This window comes from Orcinus orca, chromosome 3, assembly GCF_937001465.1.
Source record: "Orcinus orca chromosome 3, mOrcOrc1.1, whole genome shotgun sequence".
Classification (NCBI taxonomy): Eukaryota; Metazoa; Chordata; class Mammalia; order Artiodactyla; family Delphinidae; genus Orcinus; species Orcinus orca.
In genome coordinates this window covers 108,621,854-108,635,286 of record NC_064561.1, presented here as the reverse complement: position 1 = coordinate 108,635,286, position 13,433 = coordinate 108,621,854, and the positions used below count along the sequence as shown (strand labels likewise).

Genomic DNA, 13,433 nt, shown 5'->3' with positions numbered 1-13,433 from the left:
AGGAAGGATTTTCATACACATTCGGCAGGTGGGAATTCAGTGGTACATATATTTTACGTGCACTGTCCTATTAAAAGCCAAGAAGCCAGGTCTTCCCTGGTGGCGCAGTGGTTAAGGATCCTCCTGCCAATGCAGGGAACATGGGTTTGAGCCCTGGCCTGGGAAGATCCCACATGCTGTGAAGAAACTAAGTCCATGTGCCACAACTACTGAGCCCATGTGCTGCAGCTACTGAAGCCCGTGTGCCTAGAGCCTGTGCTCCACGACAAGAGAATCCACGGCAATGAGAAGCCCACGCACCGCAACGAAGCGTAGCCCCCGCTCGCCGCAACTGAAGAAAGCCCGTGCGCATCAACGAGGACCCAACGCAGCCAAAGATAAAATAAATAAAAATAAATACATTAAAAAAATTTTGTAAAAAGCCAAGCAGCCATTTAGAGAACAAACAAGTTAGACTCTCATTTCACTGGGGCCCATTTTTCTAGCCAAATCCTATGGATTAGAAGCTCAAGTTAAGGAAAGAAAGAATCATAAGAAGTTGTTTAGCAAAAGGTCAAATCCAGTTTTCCTTTCTCACAGACTCTATCCATTTCTTGGATAATTGCCACCTTGTGATATAATCACTGATAATAGCTACCATTTAGTGGATACCTAGCCTGGCACTCAGCTGGGTACTCTAAGTGTATCATCGCATTGAATCCTCTCAACCACCTTATGAGATCGATATTATTAGCTCCCCCTAACAGATGAGAAAACTGAGGCTTGAAGAAGGGAGGTAATTTTGCCCAAAGTAAATAGCCAGAAGGCTGAGAAGTCAGGGTCCTAACCAATTCCCTTAGCACCCATATCCACCTGCGCTCAGTCACTGGTGTGTCCGTCTCACTTGGCACTCTATAAAATGACAATTACAGTGGTGTCATGAGCGTTTTAGACTGCTTGCAGACCGTGAAATATTGTATCTCTAAGTTTTAGGTACTTAGCTTAACACTTGAAGACACACCATCGAAGCCAAAAATCATGTGTTCTTTTATCTGTGGGATCAAAATTTGTCATGCAGCATCCTGTACCTCCTGCATGTCCTCGGAGCAAGGCAAACTCAGCACCATCATTTGAAAAGTGACTCAGCCAATAACATCATTTCTGTATGTGAGGGTCAAGTGGTATTAGCAAAGTACGCAAATTCTAATTTTAAAACTCACGAAAATATTTCAGAGCTAAAACAATCCACATCTTTTTTAAACAAGCCAAATCACTGAACAAAATTTTGTCTACAAAGCCCAAGTTCACCCACCCACCTGTCATGGCTGCATTCTTCGTGATGCTCTCCCTGGTGGCCTAGAAAAGTTAGCTGCCTTAACTAGTATACTTAGAGGAAGATTCCAGAGTATGGCAGCATCTCATCTTCTTTGTCTAATTTGATGGAAAGTGGTCTCTTACCAAACGGTGAAGGTGAGATCAGGGGAAGGGTGTGAAATATCAGTTTAAAAATAACCACTTCCCATCCATTGAGACAAAGAGGTGTTGAAGGACCCAGTGATTTTTACAACACTGAGCATTAAGGAAAATACTTGAAGCTCCTAAATCCAGGGACTCAACGACTTAAAGAGTGAGAACCAACCCCACTGACATCACAGATCCTTCCTGCAGTCACAGTGTTGCTGGGCCACCCCAGGAAGATGCCCCAGAAACATGAAGACTTTAGTCTGGATGCGATCAAGACTCCTTAGTACTTTGGCTTTCTGGGAGAGAAAATTAAAAATATCTGTGCCCTTTCAAAAAAAATCCAATCAACAAAAAAATAAAGTCAGGAAATCAGGCATCAGGAGTTCAGGTATTTATCTCATGGATTACTCAAGGACTCTAAATTTCTCATACTTTGCTATCTTACTTGTATTTCTTCTTACATACAAACAAGGTAGCAAATCCCAAAGAAGATCCTCAGATGGCTTCGGCACAACAGGGTGAGGAATCATTTCCTATTATTTTAGAACAGCTTGATCTAAATGAGTGCATCTTAACAGTTTCCTGACTGTCTCATGGCAGTACCTGAGGTGATAAGCTCTTTCTGTAGGTGTGATGGGGACCTGGGAGAGAACTGGGGTGGGGAGAAGGGAAGAAGTTTAAAAGAAATTGGAAGCCTCCCTTTAAATTTCACTGTATGTATAGAAACTGCCCTCAATTTAAAAAAGTAGAAAATTGCCACCACTGCAAAAATTCACTTGCCATACTTCCGAATCTGACTCAGCGTTCTGGTTGCCTAGATACGGATGTACACAAAAGTTCCTCCCCGACTGCCACTGCCGAGGAAGAGCCAGATGAACCTGATGGCCCCCTTGTTGGCTCAGCCAGTGACCAAGAAAAGAAAGCAAGTACTTTTAGATATTCATATTCAAAATAGAATATTTTGCTCAGCTTCTTCAAAGTTTAATGTTGCTTAGAGAGATCTAAGGAGTCCTGGAAGAGTTGCTTTTCTTTTCACTCTCCCACGTCTCCTGTTTGTCCTGCTTTGCAAAAGTGACTGATGCCAGCACAAGCTGCAAAGAAAAATGTGTCGATACGTTCATTGCACTGACTTTTAACATGTGGAGATAAAAATTAACAAGAATTTGACAATTATTTTTGTGAAGATTTAAAAGGAAAGATGATAAACTCCAAGTGGAGACATTATCTCTAACATAAAACAGAGAATAGCTAACTAGAATTTTTATTGGTATGGACTTGTCATATCTTCCCCATTAATGAAAAAGAACATTCAAATAAGCAGGGTTTTTAGACTTTGCATTGTAATTCTCAAACACCTGACCAGCAGATGCAGCCTCTTGTGATGGGAAGAGGACTGGAAAGCTAGCACAATGTCAAGGATTGATTTTTGTTATCTATTGGCTGTACCACATATTGGCTGTGTGACTTGGACAATTACTTAAACTCTCCTGTTTCCTCTCCGGTGAAATGGGCTAATTTGGCCTATCAGATAAAGATGTGGAGTTTGAATGAGCCACTAAGATAAAGGACTTAGCAGGTAGGAAGGACATAGTCTGATTATTATCATAATCTATATGATTTTAAGTAAGTTCCTTCTCTGATCCTCAGATTCCTCACCTATAAAAATAATTATCTTAAGTTCTTTCTGTAATAAAGATTTCAGTTACTTAAGGTAACTATTGTTATCCATAAGTTAAAGGTAATGATTCCCACCTTAAAGGGCTGTTTCAAGAATGAAATCACATCATATATGTGAAAGTATTTTATAGTCCATTAAGCCATAATGCATTATTATGAAACAGATGAAAACTAATACATGTAAAATGTTCCATAATAATCTTAAAGTTGTTTGTGAAACAAATTTGATATAATTATGCTTAGTCTGTAAGAATAGGGATGGAAGAGCTGACATATTCAGTCAGCAAAAATATAAAAATTTAGTCTTAGATACATCAAAAAATTGCACGAAGAGTAAATAAATATGCCACAATGTTAACAGCTTTTGCTTTAGAATTGACGAGAATTTTTTTTCTGTACCTTTTACTTTTTCTATATTTTTCCAAACTTCCTTGCATTGTCAGGTTTCGCATTTGTTACTTTACACGTATGTGAGTTGTAGGTGTGCTTTTAAGAGGATGCTATTTATAGTCTTCCAAATAAGACTTAAAAATGAACAAAATAAAAATAAAACAAATAAATAAAACAGGCATATCCAATTGCTTCACCTCGGAAGGAGAAAAGAAGACAACAGGCCAGTAACGTAGTGCCCTTGGACACAGTATTCATCACACCCTTTCATTCCACAAGTACTCACAAAGGACTACTAGGTTCCAAACATACAAGGCCAGGGACCAGCCCACAATCTCCCACAGGCCAGACTGTAGCAGCGGAGAGATGAGAAGGAAAGAGCTGCCATTAAGTAGGTGAGGAGCCCAGGGCAGCTGGAATCCAGAGTGAAAACAGGAACCAGGGCAGAGGACCAATCCCATTCTCTAGGGAGTTAGGATGGTTTCCATAACGTGGACACCTGGGTGCCCAGTGTATTAGTAAATCTACTCTCTAAGGGAAGACCTGGCTTCAGAGCATCAGACCCATTGCAAAGCCCACTCAGCACTGGGGAGAGAGGATCTAAAGCACAGTCACAGCAGCTCACTGGCTCCATCTGAGCAACCTCAAGCTTTTTCTGATTCCCACCATGGAGTGGGCTGGTCAGGAGAGCCTGATTATTGTCAGGTGTCCTATATTAGCTTCTTTGATAAGAAACTTACCTTACTTGTTTTCTTTAACTTTTATTGGAGGAGAGGGGTTCCAATTAAGCTTCTTTGGCCCTAAATTAAGAAGCAAAATGTGGTCGTTCCTAAGGCATTTGCAAAAGGAATGATTTCTGTAGTGGGTCTTAACATATTCTGCTCATCATTCTAGTATATAATAACGTAAACCAAGAAAAAATATCCTAGAAACATATTTTGCTTAAGTTTTTAACTGAGGTGGAATACAACTCATACTCTCCCTATTGAATCCAATTCAGCGAGAGGCTATTAAAATGCAGGTAAATCTGTCTTGTTTTTTAAACTTAAATAAGAGAACATTAGAGGTTAAAACATTTTCAGCATAAGCAAAATAGTGAGTACATTTTGTAACCTCTTTCCTCCTAGAAATGCTACAAAATTATGAATTTTCATGCAAGTAGAACTTTCCAGTACCATTTTATTGAATTAGTTGTGTTCATACGGCCAACTATGTTTAACACTAGAAGTTATGTATGTAACTGTGCTCTGTACTTTTATTTCTCATTGACTATAAGAAACTGACATCCAGATTTCTTAGAAAACAAAATTATTTGAATAGACTACTTTTCTAGGTTTTGGCTTTGTTTTCAAAAATTAGCTGATTCCCCTCAGAATTCATCATGTCAGGAATAATTCACTCTATGAGGACATCTTTAGTAACTCCGCCAATAATCATTTGCTATTTCATTAAAAAATTATCCAAGAATAATCTATGGCTTTGACTTTTCCTGAAAATTTTTCTTAACTATGATACCAAATCTATGAAATGCAACACTCTAGAATCTTCCCAGAACTTGATTTTGATTTTAGCCTTGAGCAGTACAAATAGGGGTATGTGCAAGATTAACTGGGCTGGTGATCTATGATCTATAGCACATATTTTGTTTTCAGTTAAAACATTATAAGATGGATAAGATTTCCCTGTAAAGTAGCTAATGATACATTTTAAACCCATGACCTTTGTTTTAGGTAAGATTATCTCCAGCCAAAATGTCAACCAAGAATTCTACAGATCTAGTTGAATACGTTGACAAGTAAGTCTGTGAATTACAACAGTTTTAACTATTTACTATACTTGATGATTACGTTAGAAATTAAAGTGCCTGAATGAGATCTTTGAGTTCATCTAAACTAGTTCTCTGTTTTCAGAAGGACTGCATTAAAACATCTCAAGAAGACGAACCTCTCTTATTCCTCTCTGATTAACAGAAGAAGCCAATTTTACTGTTTCCTCTTTAAGTAACCTCCATAGGTTCCTATAGATTTATGAATAACACAACATAGGCAATGAATGACATATGACAAGATCAGATATAGTTAACTGTGACTTTCAAAATAAATCAAATAAATATGTTAACATTTCATGATGAAAACTCAGGAAATTTTGAAATATATTAAACTAATCATCAGAACGTTTTTGTTTCTGCTATTTACAGTGTCACACCTGGAGCTTATCCAGGGAAGGTCTACAAAAGGGGGAGAGCTCCGGGGACTTGGAAATATAGCATACAATTGATAACATGCACACTGTCCAAAAGATCCTAGAATTCCAATTTGTAAAGGAAGGATACAGGGCAAGGCATATTAGTTTGAGTTTCTATTTGAGTATGTCAGAGGGGGATTCGGTCTGATGTGCGCATTAATGTTCTCAGGGCACTTGGGAGTTAGTCTCAGGCTTTCCAGTAATTTTCTGCATGACTTCACGCAGTCCCATATGTCTCTGGGCTTGTTCTCTCATTTGCCAGATGAAGAGGCTGAACTAGAAACTCTCTAAGACCCACTCACTGTATCTTTAAAATAATTCTGATTCTAAAATATACATCATGACCACAGTGAAAAAAATTGACCAAACAAAGAAAATGATTCAACATGAAAAGAAAATGGATTTTCATTTTTAAAATTACTTTTAACAATGAAGATGACAAAGTTTTAAAAATCACTAATATTACAGTATGTTCACAATTAAGAATTTCCCTGTTCCTTAGCCAGCTGAACTTAAGGCATTCCAAAAAGTTCAACCACAGTATTTCAGCCCCTCTTTTCATGCTACCCATGATTTGTATTTGCTTATGTGACAATGAGGCTGTAATTTAGAGAATGGAACCAAACAAGGGGAAAGGTTTTTTTTTGTTTTTGTTTTGCGGTACGTGGGCCTCTCACTGTTGTGGCCTCTCCCGTTGCGGAGCACAGGCTCTGGACGCACAGGCTCAGTGGCCATGGCTCACGAGCCTAACCGCTCTGCGGCATATGGGATCTTCCCAGACCGGGGCACGAACCCGCGTCCCCTGCATCGGCAGGCGGACTCTCAACCACTGCACCACCAGGGAAGCCTGAAAGATTTTTTTAATGTTTAGAAATGAGACATTTGGATCAATGGCATTTTTTCTTAGTTAAGTACAATGAATGTGGTATGCACAAAAATAATTATTATAAAGATGTATTGGCTAACCTTGCCATCCAAGGAGAACACAAAGACCTATTCCCACCTGACTCTCCACATGACAAACAAAATAGAAATGGTTCTTCTGATCTGTCAAATTCCAGTATGAACCCAAGTGGATTTCTTTAGCTCAGGATGGTGACTTACATCATAGGAAATGAGAGAAAATTCCTGGAAGATGGCAACAAGCTTAAAACGAAATCCAAGGAAATTTTTGCCATTTCTTGGATTCCAGAGAAACTAAAATTAAGACAAAGGGAAAGAAGTAGTCTATAGTTCAGAGCAAAAGCATGATGACCCCAACATTCATTTCCGCCGTGATCCCTCCCACATCCCTTCTCTTTTTGTCCAAGTCATATATCTAAGAACTTTCTATGTACTGCCTAAGATGGCTGGTTTTCCTTTGGTCTCACTCCTCTAATCCCAGAGCAGGCTGCAAACTCCCTAAAGGCAGGGACTCTCTGTCCTTAATGCTTTCTGATACCCCTACAGTAGCCTATCATGATGCATTGAATATCAATTCCTAAGGAACTGTAGTTGACAGATTTAATGGAGAATAATGGTGGAGCAATTGAATCTTTAGGGCTCTGCTTAGAGCAGCAGACTCCTGGGTAGCTGATTAACTGGAAAAGCAAAATGGCATTTGGGCATTTCAATCATCAGTGCAGATATTTTGAATTGACATATCGAATCCAACAAAATAAACATAAAAAACAATAATTTTAAAAATAACTTCTTCCTCACAGTCATAGTATGTATCGAATGGCAACAAATGTATTGATATGCAAGTGGGGTACTCACACAAGTAAAAGTCATTATCGATTCATTAAACAGCCTGAATGTATGTTGCATACTCTCAGAGGTTCTGCCTTATAGATCTATGTGGGCATACTTATAGGCAATACTAAAAACAAATAATAAAAACAACTGAAAAGAGTAAAAATTCAGCAACAAAAGAGATGATGCCTAGTCTATGAACAAGGTTTGTCTAGAGATGAGCACATTAAAAAGAAAGGCAGACTGAGCACGTACAGAGCCCTTCTCAGCCTCAGGCAGCTGGAGCATCACCCACACTTGCTAAATGTTAGGTCATATTAATAATCCATGCAGCAGGGGCAGGCAGAATGCTTGCAATCATTTCTAGGACAATTATGGTGACATTATATTAAAGGCAGTAAATAATTCTGATTTCCACATGTGTTTATAGATTCACAATGAACAGATGTCTGCTGAGTTCATGATGGTGTAGTCAATGCTCACTTAAGCTTAATTAAGCAGAAAAGCGCCAGAGGCTTTTTCTTTTTCTTCTTTTTCTTCTGCTGGTAGAAGGAGCATGGCATGGAGGCTAGGCACCTAGGTCCACTCTTGAATCTGCCTGTAATCAGCTATGTGACCTTGAGAAAACTAAAATGTCTTTGCTTCTCCAGGCAATCTCTGCCTCCTCTATAAAATGGAGTGGGGTTTTAGGTGCCTGAGTCCCAAGGGCTGCTTTGTTCAAGGTAAGACCCAGAATTCATTTCCAGAATGCAGATCAGAGCCACCACTACTTTCTATTTCTCAACTCTGCCCACAGTTTAAACTCATAAACACTCTTTTATGTAATAAAGTAAGTGGTTAAGATTTAAGAACATATGTTATTCCCCCACAGGATTTCATATGGTGTAGAAAACAAATACTGCCCATAAATTACTTTTTATTCTCCTTCAGTTGACTCTCCTGAAAAAAATAAGTTTCTCACCACCGAATCAAATAATTTCTAAGGTCTCTTCCCTCTCTTAGATTCTTTGGTCTTCAAAAACTGGTTATAACCATTTATTCACTTAACAAATATTTATTGACAATCTACTACATGCCAGGCACTATGCCAGGCACTTGGAGGGTTTTCAGTGAACAAAACAAAGACCCTGTCCTCATGGAGCTTTTGTTCTAGTAAGAGGAGGGGATACACATTGTTAGGTGGTCTGGCCAGGGCAGAGTTCATTGAGAAGTTAGCATTTGAGCACAAACCAGGAGATGAGAAAGTGGGCCATGGGGACATACAGGGGAAAGCTAAGTTTCTAAGGCAGGAACACTCCTGTGGTGAGGCAGAAACAACACAGGGGCAAAAAGGACTGGAATAAAAAGGAGGGAAGTATAAACCCGAACTGTAATGCTATCTGGGCCAAGAAAATGAAATTGTTTTGTACTGAAGAGTTGTCCAGGCTGGGCTACAGCCAATATACATCTCAGGAATTCTCTCAGGAGTACATTTTGGGAAGATGCGGGTCTGGCTGACAGCCAAAGAATAGTATGCAAAATTTGGATGTGTAAAACTATCAGTGAGTCAAACGGGCAAAATAATAAATTAGTAATGATCTCTACTTGTAAGTAGAATAGGGCATTCAGGGTCTGGGAAGTATTCATTTTCAAGGTTTTTGTCTTAGTACCGTGGCAGCCATTTTATTATACTGTGATGCATTGCTTTTGTTGCTACATGAAGACACATATTTCACATTAGAGTACACAGGAAAGGAAGACCAAACACTGTTGGTTGAGCTTTTTATGGTAGGTCGTGTTAGGTTGGAGATCTCTTGGGTTTTATTTTGCAGTATCGTATCCATCTTCAAGGGCAACTAGCTTCCAGGTGAGAAAGCTCAAAATAGTCTGCATAGCTTCTAAAAAAAAGATACATGGGGCACTCTGGGATGTTAGCAAGTTACTTATTACCTGACAGACCCCCTCCCACCCTGCACAGTTCTCTAGCCCCACTGACCGCATTCAGTGTTAACGTTTCCAGCTCTTACTCCGTGTTAATCATCTCATTTAATCCTCACAATAACCCTAAGAGGTGGAGAGTGTCACTATTTTAAAGATGAAGTCACTGGGGTTCACAGAGAAGTCAAATACTTGCCCAAGGTCACACAGTGCAATGACAGACCAAGATTCTAACACAGAAATCTGTGTCTACGTTATTCCAAAGCCTATTTTCTTAACCACTCTCTATCCACACCCCCTGCCAGCTATCTTCTCAACACACACACACATAGAGCCTGGGACATCGTCACCTCCAGCCCATCCCTCGCAGCATGGAAGATGTGAAGGCAGCCATATCTGATCTTCCTCCATGGGTGTCCCTGTGTGGGATGTAGGCAGCCTGGGAGGCACTACCATCAGCCACAGTGCAGTCTTTTACTCTCTCTCTGGCATCATCTCACTGTGCTGGGGGTGGACACAGCTACAGGAACTGGGCATTACCCACAGCACTCCCATATCAGTCCAGGCAGGAGCTGCCCACATGAAGCTTAGTTCCTCCCACTCCAGGAGGGACTGAATTCTTCCCACACCTGAGAGTTTCTGCTCAAGTGTGAGAACTGTGCTGAGGTGAGGCCGAGGCTAGTCTCAGTTCACTAGAGCAGAGAGGGAGCCCCTCCAACCTTTGGGCCACAAAGAGGACACTTAGTGCTCCACGGAGAGATGTGAGCCAAGCAAAGGTAACTGGGGTGAAAAATTACATGATGTTGGAAGCAAGTTTTATATATATATATATATATATATATATATATATATATATGTGTGTGTGTGTGTGTGTGTGTGTATATATATATATGTAAATGCAGAGGAATATATTTATATATACAAGTTATATATAACATTATATATAAACATATGCATCTTGAATACATATTTATATATGCAGAGGAATATACATGTGTAAATATATATGCCAGTTATATGTACATAACTTTATACCTATAAATATATATACCTTGAATATATATTTATATTTATATAAATATATGCAGAGGAATCAATATATCTTATCTCTCTGAGAAAAATTCAAATATAACAGGCAGAATTACTAACTGGTCTAAACAAATGTGCTGTGGTGTAGGGAAAAAGAGTCAAGGGGGCAGGTTGAAATGTTTCCCAGCTGGATTACTGATCATCTTTAAGCTTTAGTTTCCACCTAAATTGAGAAAAATTTTACTTATGCCAAGGACAAGTTGTGGGGATGAAATGAAATCATGTTTATGAAAGTGCTATGTTGACTATAAGCATCATGGAGAGATAAAACAGTAATAATAATAGATTCCTTACATTTCTCTTGGGCTAGAAGCTCCCCTCAAATAATTTACCATTTGTATTAGTTTCCTAGGGCTGCCACAATACAGTACCTCAAACTGGGTGGCTTCAAACAGTATTATCTCACAATCCTGGAGGTTAGAAGTCTGAAATCAAGGTGTCTGCAGGTTGATTCCTTCTGAGGGCTCTGGGGAGAACATGTCCCATTGGTCTCTCTTAGCTTCTGGTGACAGCCAGCAGGCCTGGTGTTCCTTGATTTGTAACTGCCTCACTCCAGTCTCTGCCTCCACCTTCACGTGGTCTCCTCCTTGTGTCTCTGCCATCACACAGCCATCTTCTTACAAGGATATCAGTCATACTGGATTAGGGGCCCACCAACCCTGTAAGACCTCAGTAGGTATGACTAATCACATCCGCAATGACCTCTAAGGTCACATTCTGTGGTACGGGGCTGGGAGGGGGGGTTAGGACTTCAACATATCTTTTTGTGGGGACACAATTCAGCCCATGGCACCATCGAATCATTACTAATAATTAGAAGAAGAACACACGTACGTGACCCTTGTAGACATTACAAAGCACTTCAGATACATTATGTAAATTGAAAACCTTCAGCCAAATAAGTAGGGCAGGAGTCATCTCCACAGGACAAATAAGGAGCTCGCTTCTGGACAGCTTAATACGGGTTAAGGGTACTAAGTGGCAGAGGCAGAGCTCGAGCCCCCAGTCTTCCAACTCCAAGTAGAGCGTTCTTTCCCCTAGAGACTCACATAAATAACTCTCAGAGCCCAACATTAGCAAGGTAATATAGGTAAGCATCTCAAGAGCCCTAGAAAACGCTGTAAGAACTCCAAACACCCTCAAAACAACTTGCTGCTGCCATTTACATGTTGCCCCTGTGTCACCCAGGTGTCCACCGAGCCCCCATTCACACAGGGACTCAGGAACACCTGCCAACCCGAATGCCTCTACCAGAAAGCCAATCACAATAGGTACATTACTAATTCTGTAATTGTATTGAAAATGTTACTGAACACGGGGAGTTTGCCTCACATATTACATAACTTGCCTCTGGAAAAGATCCACAGCCAGTCTCTTCTCGGCCAGGTCATTATTTGGAGACCTTCCCTTTCCTAGCTCCTCCACGAAGACCCCATGCTGACCCAGCCCCGCTGGGCTGCTTCTTCCTGTTATGTGTTATTTAAAACAGGAGATGCCTCCCTCAGCCACCTACAGCATTCAGCCCTGTGTAAAACTCAGCAATGGAGCCTTCTAGAGCCACCAAAACCATCTGCCAGGGTAACGCTTAGGAACAAGCAATGGAGAAACAATAGAAAAGACATTTTCAGTTCCACCACTCTACGCACACACTCACAGATTATTTTTGTGAGGCAGCAAAATATTCTCTGAAATGCCACTTTCTAATTTTTTTTTTTTTTTGCAGGACTCTATGCACTGAGAATGTAACTAGTCATAGAATATATCTCACGGAAATGAAAATTCTCTTCAGTTATGCCCTTTTGTGTTCTAGAAAGGGGCTTAAATTTTCAAATTTTTGTCTCTTGAATAATACAGGTTGCCGAAATGGTTATTAAAATCTAAGTAAATTTAGTGCTCTAGTCGCAAGAACAGAACGGGCAGAGAAGTGAGAGTTACTATGTACCAATGCATCTGCCAGCAACAGCACAGCTGGTGTAAGTCACATTGAGTTGCAGAGAAATAGAACTCAGTTTGTGGAAAATCTGTTCAGATTCAGTTGTCAGCTACATAATCAATGATTTATATAAAGTCCAAATATCCCTCTGAAAAGGCCCCCTAGGAATACTTCCTCCTGTGGTTAGTAACTCCATCTGCACGAGTCTGGAATATTCGTTATATCTTTCTTTCACAGTTAAATTTAGATATATAAGTCCCACTGCTATGATATGCTAATAAAGCAGTGAATTTTTAAAATTCATGGTAGCCACATCTCGCTACTAATGAAAAGCCTCAGTTTTTAAACTTGTGGATGATCTGATGTTTTGAACAACAGTATTACTAGGAATCTCTCTTAGAAGACTGAGAATGTTCGTGTGTTGAATGTTATTCCAGTCACTGATTTAGAAAAGTCAATTGGAAAATAATATTCTATTTCCTTACAGCAAAAAATAGGAAACATATATATAAGCTCTATCTTCATCCTGTAGGAATCATGCAAATAGAACTAAACAGAGCATGATTTGTTGCTTCATTAAGCGTCATTAATAAACAACAATAATAATAGTCCATTACTAAATCTCAGACATGAAAAGACATTTCAAAAAGGAACATTCTCCACTTAAATATAAAATAACTTTTAAAAATAAATGTTAAGAGCTAAAAGAAAATAAGTAACTACAGTCCATCATTTATGTGCCATTTAATGTCCCATGGTTGCAGGCAAATACATTCACATAGCGCTAGGTGCTGCCCTGCAAGGCTTCCTTCCATGTGCCAAAGAGCAACAACATTGAGGCCAACTCTGAAGGCAGGACCACAGGCTGGCATCTGAGCAGAGGTGGCAGCCCTGTTCCACTGGCCCATCTACTGGCTTAGGTCTGTTTCCTCAGATCTTTCTGGATACAATGCTCTTTCTGGATACAATCCTGATACCAGCCAACAACACACCCGAAGACTGAGTG

The 13,433-nt window shown here is 39.8% G+C and overlaps 1 protein-coding gene across 1 annotated transcript in view; it reads left to right on the top strand.

Annotated features, from left to right (window-relative positions):
* The first annotated feature begins 2,261 nt into the window (after positions 1 to 2,261).
* Positions 2,262 to 13,433, top strand: part of FAM81B (family with sequence similarity 81 member B) — a 49,225-nt gene continuing 38,053 nt past the window's right edge. Inside the window, exons 1-2 of the mRNA XM_004263525.2 lie at positions 2,262 to 2,365; positions 5,241 to 5,305. Coding sequence (XP_004263573.2) covers positions 5,262 to 5,305 — 44 coding nt within the window. The 5' untranslated portion in view covers positions 2,262 to 2,365; positions 5,241 to 5,261. The remainder of the gene's footprint in view (positions 2,366 to 5,240; positions 5,306 to 13,433) is intronic.